Source organism: Bacillus rossius, chromosome 2 (assembly GCF_032445375.1).
Source record: "Bacillus rossius redtenbacheri isolate Brsri chromosome 2, Brsri_v3, whole genome shotgun sequence".
NCBI lineage: Eukaryota > Metazoa > Arthropoda > Insecta > Phasmatodea > Bacillidae > Bacillus > Bacillus rossius.
In genome coordinates this window covers 134,999,682-135,018,425 of record NC_086331.1, presented here as the reverse complement: position 1 = coordinate 135,018,425, position 18,744 = coordinate 134,999,682, and the positions used below count along the sequence as shown (strand labels likewise).

At 32.4% G+C, this 18,744-nt stretch overlaps 1 protein-coding gene across 6 annotated transcripts in view; it reads left to right on the top strand.

Moving 5' to 3' along the window:
* Nucleotides 1-18,744, top strand: part of LOC134529873 (nuclear receptor subfamily 2 group C member 2-like) — a 62,996-nt gene that overhangs the window by 21,049 nt on the left and 23,203 nt on the right. For 3 of the 6 annotated variants that reach the window (XM_063364410.1, XM_063364412.1, XM_063364411.1), the window contains exon 4: nt 5,901-6,128. The exons of 1 other annotated variant lie outside the window; for it this stretch is intronic. In XM_063364410.1, the coding sequence (XP_063220480.1) occupies nt 5,901-6,128 (228 nt within the window). The remainder of the gene's footprint in view (nt 1-5,900; nt 6,129-18,744) is intronic. 2 more of the 6 variants (XM_063364415.1, XM_063364414.1) reach the window with 1 other exon arrangement.

Here is an 18,744-nt window from a genome sequence, read left to right as displayed (position 1 = left end):
CGCGCCCTATCGCGGAACTTTTTATAGTGCGCCCGATCGCGGGTTAACAGTGTATGTTCTGTAGTCTTTTTTTTGTTTGTCAACAGACACAGACACTATAAGTTCTTATACAATGTATAACTTTTGTTTCTAACAAATAAGAGAAATTAGTTCCTTTCTGCTGGGACCAGTTTTACTTACTGTTTTGTTTGAGACTACATGACTGTTATTCAAAAGTTAAAAGCATAACTGCACAGTTTTATTATATTAAAGTACATAAAAAATATATATTTACAATATTAATGAAAATTTTCATCTACGGTTCTTATAAACTAGGTCTATAAATGCATGTTGGAAATTTAATCGCACAAAATTTTGCTTCACGATCAAATGCATAGATCAACAAATTATAATATATATATTTTTTTGCAAACAGCAGGCTGGTAAAACTAATCACTCACTTTGCACCCACAGATCGAGATTTTTTCTGTAAATATAATTGAAGTCAGTTCTGTATGGAATTCCTTTTTATTATTATTTTTTCTCACTTTGCTAAGCTGAGGGTTTGAGTCTGCCTGTTTTTTTTTATTTTCTCTGTACTTTCCAAAGTCAAAATAGAAAATATCAGTATTTTAATTCGTGAAACTGTGAACTTACTTATGGAATGTGTTCTTTGTTTAAAAAAAAAGTATTTTAATTATTATGTCTAAATTTAACATATTATTAAATTATTTATACTTGTAAATAAGTGCAGTCGTACACAAGAGCCAGTGGAAGTGGAACAAGCAAAAGTAAATGTCATGGACCATGTGCTTCTGTGTTAGGCATAGCAGCGACCTTGCTTTGGGTTGCGCTCCATCACATGTGTGCTCCAGTCCAAGATAGCAAGAGAATTAGTGCAAGTTAAACATCATTGTAACATTTGCACTTTACGATGTTACTTCATTTGAGGATTGAGGGTTCATGTGTGATTGTGCTCCAATTGAATAACCGCCACTGACTTCTTGTAACAATATCTAAGGCTTACAAGTGCGAGAACCTTGTTGGTAGCAGATCAATTAACTTATACAAATGCAGTGCTTTCTCTGTAACAGGCATGAAAACCTAATTTGTATTGAGGTATTTTATTTTGATTAAAATAATGCTTTAATTGTTTTAATATTTAAGTATCTTGAAGAGGACACTAACAGTAGATTTGGAGTGGTAATAAGTTGTGTTCCAGGTTTTAAAATTTGAAAATAAGCTTTACGTAAGGATGTTTTCATTAACTATGTTTTTTGTGTGTTTGAATAAAAAGTTAAACATATTACACGAGGAACACATCAGTTAATGGTGGAGTAATATTATTTCATAGATAAATAACCCATCAGTGCCAACTGCTAAATCGTTGTGTGACAAAATTTTTTCTTGACATCATTTAGATATACTTTACTAAAACGGCATGTGTTGACTGTAGTATATTATGCTTATAATTTGTTTCTGTACCACCTTAGGCATCAGTAGCCATAGGAATATAAGTTCTTAAGGCTTGTGAGTTTAATTTGTTTGGATTATTATCAATGATTGTTGTCATTGCTTAATATTCTGTAGATCTTGTCAGAGTTAAGTAGGGCAGAAATTTTTCTCGTGGAAAAATTAAAGAATTTTGCTTACCAATTCTAGGGATTCAAGTACATTTAGTTTTATATGTTAAAAAGTTAAGTTCTAATTCCATTATCATTTTGATAAATAGTTTTTTTTTTATAAATTGCACTATCTCATCATGCCATTGATAGCCCTGAGGTGAGGTCATGGATCATCCATGGTGAAAGGCACATATAAACAGAGCTTGTACATTATGAATGCTAATATTTTATGTTTATTATTGATTTTTAAATCTCAACTTTGTCATCTGCATAGATTCGGTTTGATTCATACCATATAAACCAAGCTGCTTTCTTGTTAAATATTTTTTTTTGTTGCTAGGGTATGCAAGTGTATGTGGTTTACAGGGATGGTAAATAAATGTCTTCATGTGGGTTTTGTGGTAAGTGTTGAAAAAAAACTATCACCAACAACATACACCATGCATTTATGTTGAATGTTACTTGTTGACCGGAAGTGTGGCTAGCACGTGGATTCTTATCTGCCCAGGTGTGCTTGTTGTTAACATCGAAACCTTCATGCATAAAAGTGACTATCGGTTTGAAACATTTGATAAATGATCTGAGGAGACCTATGTGTATGAACATAAACCGATATATGGTCACTTTTGTAAACATTAGGGGACATACCAAATGTATTGGTGTACCAAATAAACTTTTTGGTGGTAAACTAAAATATTCATAGTAAAAAATAATGTCAAGGTTTTTAAAACCTAAGGACGATGGCATTACAAGTTATAATGCTCATTCTCCTTACGTAATCTCAGCAAGCTTGGTAGCGTAACAGTAGAGCGTCTGCTGGAAGACCTCAAGGTACATGGTTCAAATCTCATCAGGGGGAAAATTGTTTTGCTTTTTTAATAACACATTACTTGATTATACAAATTATGCTTTAAGAAAATATATGAATACATTTTATTTGTTTATATTATTGCTATAATATTATTAAAATGGTAGCTCAGTCCATTGGATTGATTATTTCATCATAGGTAGGACTATATCCTTTATTTTTACTTAAAATAAAATGAAATTAATTATGTTTACTAGAAAATGAATACCCATGAATTAACATAAGTATTAAAAAATAAAACTTTATAATAGTACAACTTTCCATTAAAACTTTATGTTATAATTGAAGTTATACTTCTTTAGGCACATCATGAATAATGAGGAGCGTTTTTTTTACGATAAGCGTGCACCACGTAACAAAATTTTTGCAGGATAAAAAGTGTGTACTCTGTGAACAGTGGTGGCAAACAACTTGTAGGCACAGCCAGCACATTATAGCGGCGGGTGTCAAAACTACGTGTTACTTTATTATTCACGTAAACAAAATGGATTTTAAAATTCATTTGAAACCAGAGAAGACACAAATTATTATTTTCGCAATAATTTTCATGGCGATCTTGACATTTTGTTTTGCGTGCAGACATACATTCTCAGCAGAACGGTATTGTTGGTCTGGTAGGTAGTTACGAATGGCAACACACTCTTACCGTGCCGTTTTTGACCTGAAAATTTCCAAGGTCCATCAGAATGAAGTTGGCCTACATCTGCCAGGGTTGTGAAGTCAGGCCTCTAACTCTAACTGCTATTGCATCTTGCTGCCCAAGATTCCACATTGGTCAGGCTTCGGGTCAGGAGTAGAATGCCATAAATGCTGAGCTGGAGTACCAACCATACACAAAATCCTCCAACAAGGCAGGAGTTTGCGCAGACAGCGGTGCGAGCTGGTAAAACACTGTTTCCTGAGACGTACGGGAATGCCCTGGCGTTGCTCTCGTGTGCCATTTTGGTCAATTCATTTTCTTGTTAGGTCACAAATTTTGTCACCAGATATTTACTTAGCGTTACCTAACAGCGGTAATGCCACTCAAGCGTTCACTGTTATGATCACTCATGTGGCATTTCACAACGTACGTGTGGTAAATATCTGTTGACGAAACTGATGGCCAAGCAACAAATGAAAGAGAGAACTACAGGTGTAGCTCTCAGACCAAAGACATGCCAGAAGAATGAAGTAATTATCTTGACATATAAGCCCGGTTTGCTTGCAGGCGTAGTGGGACTGATTGGAGGTGTTCTGCGAAGCATCATAACACAGTTCCAGGCGTATGGAGCCTGGGTGTTGTGTTGCCAGGTGGCAGAGCAATATCAATGCCCGTGGAATAAAGCAACCACACTGATTGTGTACAAGCTTTCTATTACATCATCCTGCTAGCTAAATTTTTTTCAAGTAGGGTCAGGTGGGGTGGATATGATACAAAAAACGAAACTTTTTGAATATTATTTTAACTAAGAGCACTACAACACTGAGAAAAATTACGCACATTTCTTAGGGCTTTATAAACCTAACCCTAACTCAATAAAAATTTAGATTAATTAGTTAGATTGATAAAAAATAAATTTAGTGTATCATATTCACCCTGCGATTGGGGGGAATATGATACACAGGTGGGGTGAATGAGATACATCATTATATCCTACTTCCTAGCAAGGCTATCAGTGTGGTGGGGTGCGTGTGACAGGTCAAATACATGTGTATCACCCACAAAAAATTTCATGACAATCAGTTTAGTGGTCGTCCAGTTCTGAAATAAAATATGAAGTCATGTTACAGAGTGAATATTTTCCCTCTATATTAAAGAAGCATACATTTTGTCACTGTACATAAATGCGACTAGTGACTAGTCAAACAAATTCTACATACAATTTTGATCATTTATCCACGTACTGTCCAATTATTGAACGATCTTCTCAGCCAACAACAAATTGAAGAAATACTGTGGTCCTAATAAGGATTTTCTCTCTATTTATAATAAATACAACAATAGCAAAGGAATAAAAGCAGCTAATTACAAACTAAAATATGGAATGCTTAGAAATACACAGTTCAACATGTGATGTTAAATTATTCATATTACTCTAAAACATAAACATAGGGGCCTACATAGAACAATAAGTCGTACAAATTGAAGTACAACAATTTGTTTATGTTCAGGTTTACCAACATACAGAAATAGCTTTAAGGTAAAAAAAAAAGAAGGTTTTAATGACAACGTACATTTCAAATTCAGCAGTGGAAAATATAAATATTAAGCACTTTTTTATAAAACTAGCTAAAATTATGGTATCTCATTCACCCCATGCTGTGTATCACATTAACCCCATGTTCTGTATCACATTAACCCCATGTTCTGTATCATATTAACCCCATGTTCTGTATCATATTAACCCCATGTTCTGTATCATATTAACCCCATGTTCTGTATCATATTCACCCCAAAAATTTAGGCAGCAATAGTAACTAAGATATAAATGTCAGACTATCTTTGTAAGCATAAAAAAACAGAGGATACTTTCCTGCACCATTTAAAACTATAATTTTGAAGCTATCTTCTATGCACACAAAGATATAACAAAAGTTGCTGGACCTAGACATGAAAATTTTTTGGTCGAATTATTTCTTGCTTGAGACTTTTTCATTTCCTATAAAATGTAGCCAAAGGTTTATAACATTCATTATGGAATGGGGACGTATAAAGAAGAGGCAAGCAAATGTATTTTCTTCAAATTTTTTGTATAGCAAAAAGTAATTTTTTTTTAATGTATCACTTTCACCCCAAGTTTTACACTGTATCACATTCACCCCACCCAACCCTACTATTTTTGAAAGTACTTCAAATGTTTGGGATTTATTTTTATTGTGTGTTGATGTGTTCACGCTGTTTCGCTATGATTTAAAGGTGCAGAGGAGGTTGAAACAACCATGACTAATGTTGGATGTGCTTGCAATTGGTCAGTTACTGTGTGCTTTTATTAAATTACAGTTTTCTCAATGTTTTAATGCAATAAAGTACTACGTATAAAGAATAAAGCTGATATTCAGTTATAACCTAACATTCAAATGACTGAAATATTTAGAGAATGAAATGGGACAAAAAAAAATTATGAATGAACCTCTTGTAAGTAAAGTAACTTTTTTTGCATGTAAAATTGTTATATTTACTTCAAAGCTGTTTAGCGACCAAAACATCTCATGAAATTCTTACAGAACAACAAAGTTGAAATTTTTTTTTTAAGGAAAAGTTGTTTTTTACCCTGAAGATTTTGAAGGAAAAATTTATTTCAAAACATTTATTACTGCAATTTACAAATTTAAGTTTAAATTTTTCTGTGGATTACAATGAAGGATATTTTTTCTCATAAGTAATACTATACGTAAAATATGAAGCCAGTTTTTCTCTAACAGTGAACAGTCACGAGAAACATTCAAAGCTCCCCATGTTCTAGCGGTGCAACATGAGAGAAAGCCCATTTTGGAGAAGAGAGACTTCAGCGGGGCTGCGGCGACGGACAGCAGCACGGCATTCGGAACTAATTCTCCATACAAGATATTCATCAGGAAGGATTTGGCATTGGACTCAAAGTCTTCAGGGTTGCCAACCACTTTTTGTATTTCAGAGTTTGGGTTGATGAGCCCCACTGCCTTAAGTAAAAGTGCAGGTTAGCATGATATTTGCATTAAGTGTTTTGCATGTTGAGCATTTCCATTTCATATGTTATGTGTTTTTAATGGCAGAGTGCTTAAAAATTGGGTGCTTGGTAGTCATTGCAGCAGTTACTCATAGTCCTTCTCCATAGCTGTTTGCAAATTCATTATTAGAAATTATTATTTTTTGCACTTACAAGTAAGTATTACAATTTAGTTACTTCTTGTACTTCCTGCTTCTTTCTATGCCAGTGCTGATTGTTTTTTTTTTTTGTAAGTGAATAGTATTTAATATCTATGTGTACATACATAAATACTGTTACACTCATTTTAATATAATTTTGACAGTATTGTTAGGATATTTGATAAAAATGCTACTTCATTCTGTAAGTTTCTTCAGTTTCAATCATTAATGGCCGGTGTAACCAAAACTTTTATCACTGTTTCACCAACTTGAAGCATTCTTTTAAATACCTTAAGTTGCTTCTAACTTAGGACTCAAAATCATACCTTGGATTTATAATAGTCTCTTTTCTGGTGTAAGCAATTTATAAGATAGGCAAAATTGATTTTTATCTATGAAGGAAGAACATGCACAATAATTTTTTTTAATAATATAATTTATTTATACAAGCATATTGTCTCTTATCAGAACCCACTAAAATCTTTTTAAACTTATGCTTTTTTTTTTTGCAAGAAAGTTTACCATTTTTAAGTCCACATAAATCACCCATTGATTTTCATGATACCCCATCTTCTTTAAGACCAAAGCTATGGTGCTATATGTTTCTTTCATTGTCTTTGAGTGAACAATTGGTATTGAACCATATTTGTTCCCATTGCATATAAGAACACATTTCAAGCTTCGCTTATCTCAGAAAGTAGAGCTGATAGAAAAAAAAAACTAATTTCATATTTAGATTAAGCGCCCCAAATATAGCTAACAAAAATTTCCAAAATCCTAGGCACCAAAAAAATGTTTTTTCTTGTTGGGTTGTGTAATAGATGTAGTCCAACGAGGTAGTTTGTTGCTGAAAGTGATAACATTTTGGAGATAATTTGTGGGCCTTAATAATGTAGATTAAACATTTGGACTGCCCATATACTTATATATTTTTAGATATATGATCTGCAACCAGTAAAGCCTTTTGTGCTGGAGTGCGAGTCATGCCAGGCCTTATCTGGCTGGTAATCCTAACTCGACCACTGCTAGATTGGGTCTCTCCACCTGAATAGTGCGTCAGCGTGAGCAGTTCATTAACTAATATTTTAACATACCATTTGACAAAGTATTGGGGTATTGTCTTCATCTTTATCACAATTTGATGTAATATTGAGATGATACAGGCAGGAACTTACATAGACTGTAAGTTTATATTTGCAGTAAATTGTTTGTACTATCAGAGAAATTTTCAAGCTGGCACTTTTAGAAATAGAACACTTCTCATTAAATATTCCATGATTATTACGTCCACATGAGATCTTGCAAAACATGTTGAAACAGTCACCAACCATTTTCTAGCTGTTATTAATTCTTAATACAAGTATTTTCAACTGCAAAAAGCTTTCACTACAGTTTTCAACACAATGGTAATCTTGCAAGAAAGTTCCATATGAAATTATGGCATGACAAAAAAAAATTTCCTTTTCTACAGAATGTGTATGTAATGAATAACGACACACACAGAAAGTATAACAATTTATTTTTAATTATAAGTAAAAGTTACAATTTTTATAATTATGATGATTACTGCTTCAAATTACATGAAATTGTATCTTCATAGGTAATTAGATTACTTCTTATGCCTCATCTATGTGTGTAGCTGAGAAGTAACAATAATTTATAAATTATAACATCCATCACCTCTAAATTGGTAGGCAAGTAAATAATTTTAATAGATATACAGGCCTTGCTTCTGTCTCTTATATGCATTGGTGTGAGAAAAAAAAAAAATATATATATATATATATAAACTGCCTTAAATATAGTGGATTATTTTATTTGGATTATATTTCTTCTGTTTAAAGGTGGTTGATTTGGTGGAATAGTTGATGAAATATCATTCTTGGTCATGGATCATACCATACAAGTTTTTAAATTATTTAATAGCCTAATGAATGTGCTGTCACTATATTTAGGTCTACTGTTTAATGATACTATAAATAGAATTTTTTTTTAATTTTAAGAGCAAGTTATTTAGAAAATATAAATCTACAAGAACACATGTGGGCCTGATATTCAGATTCAACCTTATGCTGTATTTACGTTACATTTATTAAACTTGTTGATGAATCAGTTTTATTCTCCCCCAAATGTTTGTGTAGAAATGGACTTTTGTAGTGATATTCATGGATTATGATCATGACAAACGAATATTCTAAATTTATTCTTTAATGTTTAGTTACTGAAGATCAAGTTATACTCCTTGCAAACTAAAACAATTTTTTTGAATCAGAATTTCTGTTGTACGAGTTGTGTGTGGTTTCAAGAGGTTACTTTAAAGAAAAAAACTAGTTTCAACATACATAAATATTAAATCATATTTTAAATTCATTTTCTTTATAAAATGCATTCAGCATAGGTTTAATCAGGTTGAGTACAATTGTAAGTTAAACTTAGGAGTAACAAAAATTCAACACACACAGCATGCTATACAAGTACAATTATTTAACAAATAACTTTTGGCACAAGATTAATTAATTAAATTTATGTATTAGATTTGACTTTATGATGTTAAAACAAAATTTACTGTTTAGATACTGGTAGTAATTGCTTGTACAAAAAATATAACTTAACATTCAGTACCAAATATTTGTGTTTGCATCTTTAATGGCAATTGTGATAGTTCATGTCATCCAGATGACCACAGATTCCTGCTACCAACCTGATAATAATTTGTTTTTCTCTAAGAAACCCCTGAAGACCATTTTACACCATTAAATATTTATTTAATCAAGGTGATATGTTGATGCATTTCAACGATTGGGTTCAATGGAAAATGAAAGTTTTTATTGAAAGACATTTGACACATAGTTATAGAACCATCTAAATTACTAAGTTTATTTAATACATTATTTCCTCACAGCTATAAATTGTGGGTTAATTTTTCCTTTCCTTAAAATTATATTGCATTGAAACAATTTTGGACCATTATAATCATTTTATCTTTATATCGTATTGTTTACAAATTTTAGTTTCCTTTTTTTTTTTTTTAATTTTGCAAAAAATGCTTGAAATCAGTTGTCAAAATTAAATGGATTTAGGACAAATATGATTGAAGCAAAAGTACATAAGGCATAATTATCCAGACTGGAAAATTGCATTCAATAAAATCTAGAACTTGTCAAAAAGAAAAACATTGAAGAAACAGAAGCATCCCATTCCTTGAATGACAAGTTAGCCATGGTTAAGACATTTTTATGATGTTCTATTAAGGGGTTGGAATTGAATGTGATTTGAAACACAACTTTAGTAAGTAGCTATAAAAGGAAATGAATGTTTTAATGACGAAACACAGATTTCTTTGTGACTGTTGAAAGGTCTCTCTAACTCAAGTGCGCTATCAGGGACCTGTTTAAGATGTGCTGGTGAAATTGCTCTGTCTAACGCCCCATGTTGAATATTATTTGAATGCTTTTCCTGTAAATTTAAACGGATAGTTCTCTTGCGTTTTACATTTAATCTCAAATATTCTCAACATATACTTACTAATTTTTTTGAGAGCAGTAAAAAGTTATACAAGTTTTTATAATTATGATCATTTGCATGACCTTCTACAGCTCAGAAATAATGTATAGTAAATACACACCTGACACAACGTTTACTAAAACTTAATGAAAACCTAGCATGTGATCAGGTCGGATGGGTAACCTCATCACCTGCTCACTAGCAGCATGAAGTAAGTTAATATGAGATCAGTTGTAGGTTCATTGCATTATTATTTGCAATTACAATTCAACTCCATAAATACAATAATGATTTTTTTTTTTCCATCAATCAGAAAGAACAAATATTCTCACGTAGGCCGTGCACAAGAGCATCGTTCAAGGTAAGCTACCTCAATGCTCAGACAATCACGGAGCTATAACATCAGCCCAATAATTGACATAGGATGGCATAGTACTCATACATAATGTACATAAACTAGTTTAACATTAACTAATATTAGAAATATTACACAGAATAAAGAAGAGCAAATTAAAAGCTCTTAAGAAATACAATCCAATTTTATATACTGCACTCACATGTGATAGAGAAGATATGCTGTGAGTTATTATGAGAATAGAGCCTGCACTCATAGCCAAATTTACACCTTGATGCATAGCATATGCATGTAATGTACTTGACCTTGGGCATCTAGCTTACACTTCCAGCAACATGCATCAAGTCATGCTTTACCTTGCGTGACGAAGATCATAAATAAATACAGAATTACTGTACGACTTCATGCTGACAAAGTGCACCTGCTCTTACCATAAAACTTTAACACACACTAGTTTATCATGCACGTTGCAACATGAAAGAATTCCGACAGACTTTTCTACTTTTATGCTAGTTCCTTCAATGCAATCTGCTATAGTTTAGAACTGTGATGCACATTTACAACAATCAGTATGGAGGGGCTCAATACTTCTTTAAGGTTTACACCAAAATGTACGTGAGAATGCCACAATTTAAGACTGAAAAATGATTTACAGTAAACGTCAGAAAGCATATCACAAAGGTAAGTCAAAACATTAACATGTGCTGGCAACCCTCAAAGGTGAAGCCATGACCTAATTCTTAATTCTGACTGTCAACTGCTGTTTGACCTCAGGGAAACTGTTAACCTGCGACCAACTTCCTTAAATTTTACACAAAATCTCGAAAGTTCACTAACGCTTGCCATGTGTAACTATGCATAAAACACACTAAGCTAGCATTTAATTAGTGGTGGTGGTAATGGGCATGTAAGCAAACTTAGACAACAGCCAGCATGTTAAACTCAAAAGCATAGTCATCAGACTAAACGTAAGAAAGCTTGCAACATCTTCCAGTGACAAAAAATACAAAATTTAGTCGAGCTGATGCAAAAAAGAATTTTGAATATTGATTAAAGATAAGGTAGTCACTGCATCGGAGACGATGGTACGCTGCCCACGTGCATTGAAAACGATCAGTTGAACTGATGCTCTTGAAGACGAGCAGGAACTGAGCCAGTGTTACCACACCGCCAATGCTTGGAGGGAAGGGGGGGTGAACAAGGGAACATACGGTCTTGCTGTTGAGGCACTGCGCTTGGCATTAGACCCAGAAGCCGGCTCAGTCTGGTGAGAAACTTGTGACCCAACAAAAAATGCCTTCATTAATAGTGATGATAAGAAAATGAAGTAACAACTGTATTATTGTGATTATTCTCCTCCATGTTCATTCTTTTGAGTGAAGGTATGTAGATTTCATGACATGTAATAATACATAGGTGTGTTTGAAATAAATATATCAATATTTCATAGGCGTTCAGAATAAACTCCTACTATGCAAATTCAGTTAGCAATATTTGCGCTTGTGGTGTTAACATTTTGAAAAAAAAAATTGCTTTATTATTATGCTTAAAATAGCTAGAATTAAATTTGATTATTAACTTGTCATCTTTACCTGATAAGAGTTTAATTTCATAATGTAGATGTAGAGTAATGGAAGTTGATAGTTCTTAATAGTATTTGTAAATGTTGTGTGTGATTGTCCCTACTGACAAAACTTTTCTGGTATGACTTCCGCTTACAGTTGTGCCCTATTTTGTTAGCGCACAAATTCTGTGGTGGTGTTCTGTTCCTAACTATAACTTTGGATACTACATTGGTGTACAAAAATGAGTAATTGCAGTATACACTAAACACACAAGGTGTGCTATTAGTGATTGTATATTACTTTTTATGACTGTAATGTGAAGTGTTTAATAGTTCAGACAGACATAGTGACATCCAGATTCAGGGTAGGTTGTGTTGCTGTATGAGTTAATGTTCTTAGTGCAGTACGAACATGTTCACTCACTGACAAATACAAGAATACTAACATAAATGCAACCCTTACTAAACACTACAAATTAAAAATATTAGCTGATTGGGGCTGAACCCAATTCCAAGTATATTTTTGCCAACTTTATGAAATAGAATATTATTTTGTACCATCAAACCAAGATGATGTCATTATTTTTGCTACCTATAGATTCCAAGAAATAATGAAATACATCTGCTTGAAAATCCATCTGCTCAGCCTGTTTTTTTTCTTCCTGTAGGCCAACATAGTAAAATTGTAAAAGTCAATGATTCAAAATAATTTTTAAATTTTAGTTTCAATACTGAAAAATGTAATATTAAAACACAAGATTTGGTGTAGTTGCCCTAATTACATCTGGACCTAATTGATTATTCAAATTGGGGGATATGTTTAGGTTATTCAAGCTATTGACGAAAACAAGCACAGATATCACCAAGAACTGAAAACAGTTACATTGGTGGCTTGACGTTATGACAGTTTAATATGCCACGGAAAGCTCAGAGAAACTCGTACATTTGTAAGCCACTCTAAATTCAGCCTCATCTAAGTCTTGAGCAGAATTTACTTGGTTGCCTGTCACTGTCACACATACTTATGTACCTTAAATAATTATTATTTTGAAAATTGTAGGCTAGCAATGCATAAAATTAAAAATCAGAAGATATTGCCTTACCCATCCATCCATACTTCTTAATAACTTGAAATTGGTTATAACTTTTCCTTACCAAAATTTACAACCCTAAGAAGTAGAACAAAGGTTGCTATATGTGGGACTTAATAAAAAAATTTAATAAGTACAAAAATGAACCAGGATTAGAAAAACAGAGCAATTAAGCTAAATAATGCACACAATTAGTGTTATGAATAATTATCTTACTGATATTATTCTACCTTAACTCTTTTATTTTATATTTAAGCAAGCAAAATAATGAAACTTAATAAAAACAACAAATGTATACCTCCCCTAGGCATAAGTATATTATTGCATCTACAAACATAAACAAAGATATACTGAATTTTTTTGTTAAAATGTTTTGATAGAAAAGAGAGAGAGGACACTTCCATTTTGGATGAATTTAAAAACTTGTAATTTGTAGTAATTAGCTAAAATAAATAATTTACTATTAAGTGCTGCAGTTGTCTTTCAAGCAACATTTTTGTTCCTCAAGCTCAAGTGGAGGAACATGATGACAGAGTTTTTTGAATGGTGTTGTCCAATGTCATAGTTTGTCTTTATTTGCTGTTATTGTTGCTACTGTCTTGTCGTCGTATGCTCACTTTGTCCTTCTGTGTTGTAATAATTTTTTGACTGATTCATTCCACAGAATTTTCTGTGTTGTCTATGTATTCAATTATTTGACACAGCTGATTTTGGCTTGTTTTCTGTGTGTTTGCATTTTTTTCTTTCTTGTCTGTTACTGAGGTTTCAAATGACATACAGTGTAATAAGCAATGGGTTTATGTTAGAATATATACTCTCTTTAGGTGTGTTGAGGATGAAATTTAAGTATGCAATGGAAATGCAACGAAGTGCACCATGTCACCGAAGTTTAATAGTATGAAGTCCAATGCATGTGCGCTGAAACATTGAGAGACTGATTAGGTTCCAGATTCTTCTTTCATCACCATCAAAGTTGCTGTGAGAATGTTCGGTAGCAAGTAAAGTTAACATGAGTGTGAGAAAAATTATTGAACTCATCTATTGGGGTAATCATGCTTGTGCCCAAAGGCAAGTAAAAGAAAGTAAATTTAACGAAGCACTACATAGTCGAACAAGCATTAAAACGAAACAGAAATTTCAATAAGAGTGGGGCCAAAAGAGAATTTAGAAAATAAAAGCTGAAACTAAAATAAAATGCACTTACATTTTGCATGTGTTGTCATGCTACAAGAGCCAAACTTGAAGTACATGTAAATCTAATGCTGCATGCAGCCATCTCGAGTCTTCGCTCATAGCACCAGAGTGCGCAAGCACAGAAGGAAATGGTTACTGCCCAATCAGAGGGAGGGTCAGCGAGGCGAAGCTTGCTGAGGCTGGGCGGCAATTCAGATCTTGCCGTCCAACGGTCACGTCGCTGGCTCAATACAATTAGCCTTGGAAATCACTTCAGATTGATGATTAGATTTAGATGGATTCAGATAAGGAAAGAGACAAAGGTATTTTCAGTTCGACCTGAAAATAATATTTAAAAGCCATGCACTGTGTTTCTCCCATATGTACTGTTATAATCACGAATGTTAGTAATGGGCACGTGTATGGTAGAATACATACTAGCCTTTCATGTCGAGTAAAATAAATGATTTTAAATAAAAAAATTCCATAAATGCAAAACCATTTAAGATTAATTTTTTTAAAAGAGTTTAGTGTGTCTACAACAAAAAAAAATTTGTATTTTATCATGGAAATAAGCTTTATTGACCAGGCAACAAGCAAACTTTGGTAGTAAGTTACTTGGTCATCTGTTGTACTGCTAGCTTTATATTCAATCTGGATGCAGCACAAGCATTGCTAGTTTCATGTACGGATTTTAAAATTTAAGCTTTTTTAATGAACATTCAGTGTAATTTTTAATATATCTATTGTATTTCTTTTACTATACCATGAACAAAATTTACAAAGATTAAAAAAATATGTACTCATAAAAATTATGTAGGCAGACCATCCAATTTTAATGACAACTGAATCACAATAAGATTATCAACGAGACCTACAATAATAATAAAAAAATTACTAGGAAGAAAAATTTTCATTATAGACGAAAGCTATAATCACACTCAAAGTGAACAAAAATATGTGATTTAAGATTCACAAACAATAAATTTTTATGACTTATTATCTTTTTACTGCGATTAGTATATCCGCACACTTCCAAGAGACACACCATAACAATGATAGCTTAGATACAAGTGCTATGATGTCACCAAATTGCAGCTAATAGTAATTTGTTTTCAGTTTTTACTGCTGAGTTCAAAAATTAAACATTTGTAGGACATAATAATTAGAAATTTTAATAAATTTTACATGGTTGTATTAGACAAGATAATAATTGAAATGACAACAGCTTGAAGAAAATGAGTTTTCTAGGAAATATCTTTATTGTCTGTCACTGTCACTGTCACCAGTTTGCAAGATGATAGTGTTGGTTTAGTTGTCCAAAACTTTTCTTGTACTGGTCTTTGTTTTGAAGAGTTTGAACAGGTACATGTTCAAACTCTGTTTATGCCAATATTCTCTGTTAGGCTTGTATTGCTGAATTTGTAATTGGAAGAACTTAAGGAGGTAACTGAGCTGTATTATTACTATCGACTCAATATTTTACTTAGCTCCAGATCTACTGTATGGGAATGATATCAGTTGTGTGGCGCCAGTCTTACATCTTTGTGACCATGTGCACGAAAAGTGTAGGTTGTTTGGGAACTACTCAAAACATTTTGAAAGGTGATTCCGTATAAAATTTAGGTAGAATTTATACATGTCACTGTAGCCTAGTTCAATATTAAGGGATATACTCAGTTGAAAATTGGAATAGAAATTCTATTTGGTATGTACTATATTAAAAACTACTACAATGCTGTGAATAGTGTTTTTTGCTATAGAGTTCTTCATTTCATTAAAAAAAATAATAATTGTTCACCTCTTCGTATTGCATACAATTTTTTGTGCCTTCTGGCAATATGAATATTTGATACCATCTTATTAAAAAGTATAATGAATATAAACACCTCTTATATAGCAACTGCTTAGGTTGCATATTTTTAGCATAGATTACCTGCAAAAGTTTCTAACCAGTCCATTATAAGTTAAACCATAGTGCAGTTTCTTAAAATGCCTCTGATGGTACTTGATGTAATTTTCACTGTTAATTTTATTTTAGTTGTCACTGTATTTTGTGTTGACCAAAAATTATAAATACCGCCAACTTCAATCAAGTCCTATATTTTTTATAAAAACCAATAACCTTTTTCATGTTGCCAGAATTGACTTACTGCTTAATCAGTATAAATCCATGTTTTATGTAAATAATTAACAGGAAGATTTTAATTTTAAAGGTTTTATTTTCCATTATCATTCTGTAGTACTATGCATGCATTTCATTTCACCTGTCATATAATGAATGCTCCCTCTGCCTTGGCAATTTTTTTAACCAAAAATCAATCTTTTTCTAAACTTTCTCAGTGTTTTCATATTGGCACAAAAATGTATTTTTTCTTGCAAAGCAGACTGGAAATTCTCATTTGGAGACACTTTTTTTTTGCAGTGTAGTATTCTTGTACATTTCTTCTTACTATCTACTATGAAATCCAATTAAATCGGCCAGTTTGAATTTTTACATTTTTTGCCAGGTGTTAACAATGGGTTAGGTGTTGGTGTGTCAGTGTAAATCACTAAACCCAGTTAAGAGGTGAAGTAATGAGAATGAAGCAGTGAAGGAATGTATTTGGTGGGGGAAATTAAAGTACCATGCTCTCTATGATAGAAAACGTAACCCATATTTCTGAAACCTAAACATGTGTTGTGGCCCACATCTCATGTGCTCATTTCAAGTTTCAACCAAAATGAGTTAAATAAATTAATAACCACAAGTCTATAAAAATAGTTAAACAAAAAAAAATGTGTACATAGATATCCAATTAAGGTAAGGGGAAGGACAATCCACCATTGTTGTTTATTTTGTTCTCAGCAATGTGTTTTCACTGCCTCATGCTTTTGTATGAATTTGTTATTATAGCAGAAGGTATTGTGCTTATATTACTTCCCATGTTTCCACTGGAGTAACAATAGCATGTGCCTATGATTTACATTATGTTATTGCTCTGGTAGCATCAGCTACCTAAACCAGAATTGGAAGTCAGTGATTCGCAAGGAATATCTTGTTCATATACTGGTAAAAGTCATGCTTTTAGTGGTCATAGTTGGTACTAATGACAGTGACTTCAGCTTTTATAATGTGGTTGTTTAACAAACATGCAAGGGCAAGAAGAAAAAGTCCTAGGTAAATGTATTGCTAGGTAGGTTTTTATTTGTCTTTATAAAAATTTAGTTCAATGTATTTTGAGTTGAAAAATATTATTTATCATAGAAAACCTTCCTTGCAATTTAATATAATGGAATACTAAATCTAAATAAAATAATATCAAAGTCACAGTGTGTTATACAAAAATTAACTAGTATAAAATGTAGCTTTTATAAGTAATCCACTTCAAACATCATTAGTATACAAAATTGGTGAATAAACATTCCAGCAAAGTCAAGAACTGACTAATTTAACAAATTGAACATTTCTAATTTAATTATTTCAGATTTTAAATCTCAAAAGATACAGTAAATAAATATAAAATTTTTCAGTAAAAACGTTGTGTACTGTAAATTCTGGACTATGCCTTAAACTGATGTATTTTTGGCTCTCAAAAGAGCCATTCCTTTAACCAAAAGAAACTTTAAACATTGTATCAGACCGCATGCATGCAGTTGCTGCTTGCATGTTGCATGATGGCTGTGGCCATTGCGCTACTGCGAACCCGCAGTCTTGCTACTATATAACTCACTCAGTATTGAGCACATCGTAATGCATGCGTAACACCCTAGATGCAACTTCCATGAAAAATAAAGGCATCTGCATGATCACAGCAGTAGAGTGCTGGCCAAGTGTGTCAAGGCATTTGGCATGTACATGCAGCCCTGCAGGCTGTGTGTACTTTCTGCTGTTTGCATGATCACTCCTACTTAAGAAATATAATAATAGCTCTCAAATACCAAATAGAGTCACTAATTTACATAATCAAATTGATGGTACAAATCATAGCTGTCATAAATTTGGGCAGTTTTTGAACCCCATGTTCCGAGTTTGTGACAATTTCATTTGATTTGTAAATTTATTTTTCCTAATGGAACCCAAAGTGAAGGAGACCTATTGGTATTTATTTTATGGTATATTCACAAGCTTGTGAAATTAAAAAAAAAAATTAAAACTTTTTACTTATTTAAAACAGGAATTTCACTGTCACACTTCTAAATGGTAATTTTTTGTATGTAGATAAAATTAACCTTTTAGGCTTTTCAGTGTAACACTGCTTGTGCTAATTGTCTTTTTATATTTGCAGGAACATTTTTCTGTTTGGTTTATTCCAAATAATTTAAATATATTTAAAATATGTTCTTCCCAGCCACTCTTTGCAGAGCTGGATATAAAATCTTATTCAGATCACAGATGATTTAGTAAAAAATAAACATTGTTTGGAATATGAAAGTAGGAAATGCCATGCTAGGGAAGACCTTATTAACACTTTACAAATGCCAAGAATAAGATGTTGCAAAATGCATAAAATTGTAAAAGCAGGAATATTTATAATTCATAATCATTATATTATATTACAGAAAGGTAGCATAAAATAAACAATAGTGTAAAATAAGGGAATGAAATATATTTGTGTTAAACTATGTTTTAGTTAACTTATTTATTGAGTATTGGAATGCATGCTGAGTTCTTACTACCGTTACAGAGGTTGAGACACGTTTCAATTACTATTGATTTAATGGTTTGGATACTTTATAATGACCATGTTAAATAAAAACAAACATACTTTTTGACGTG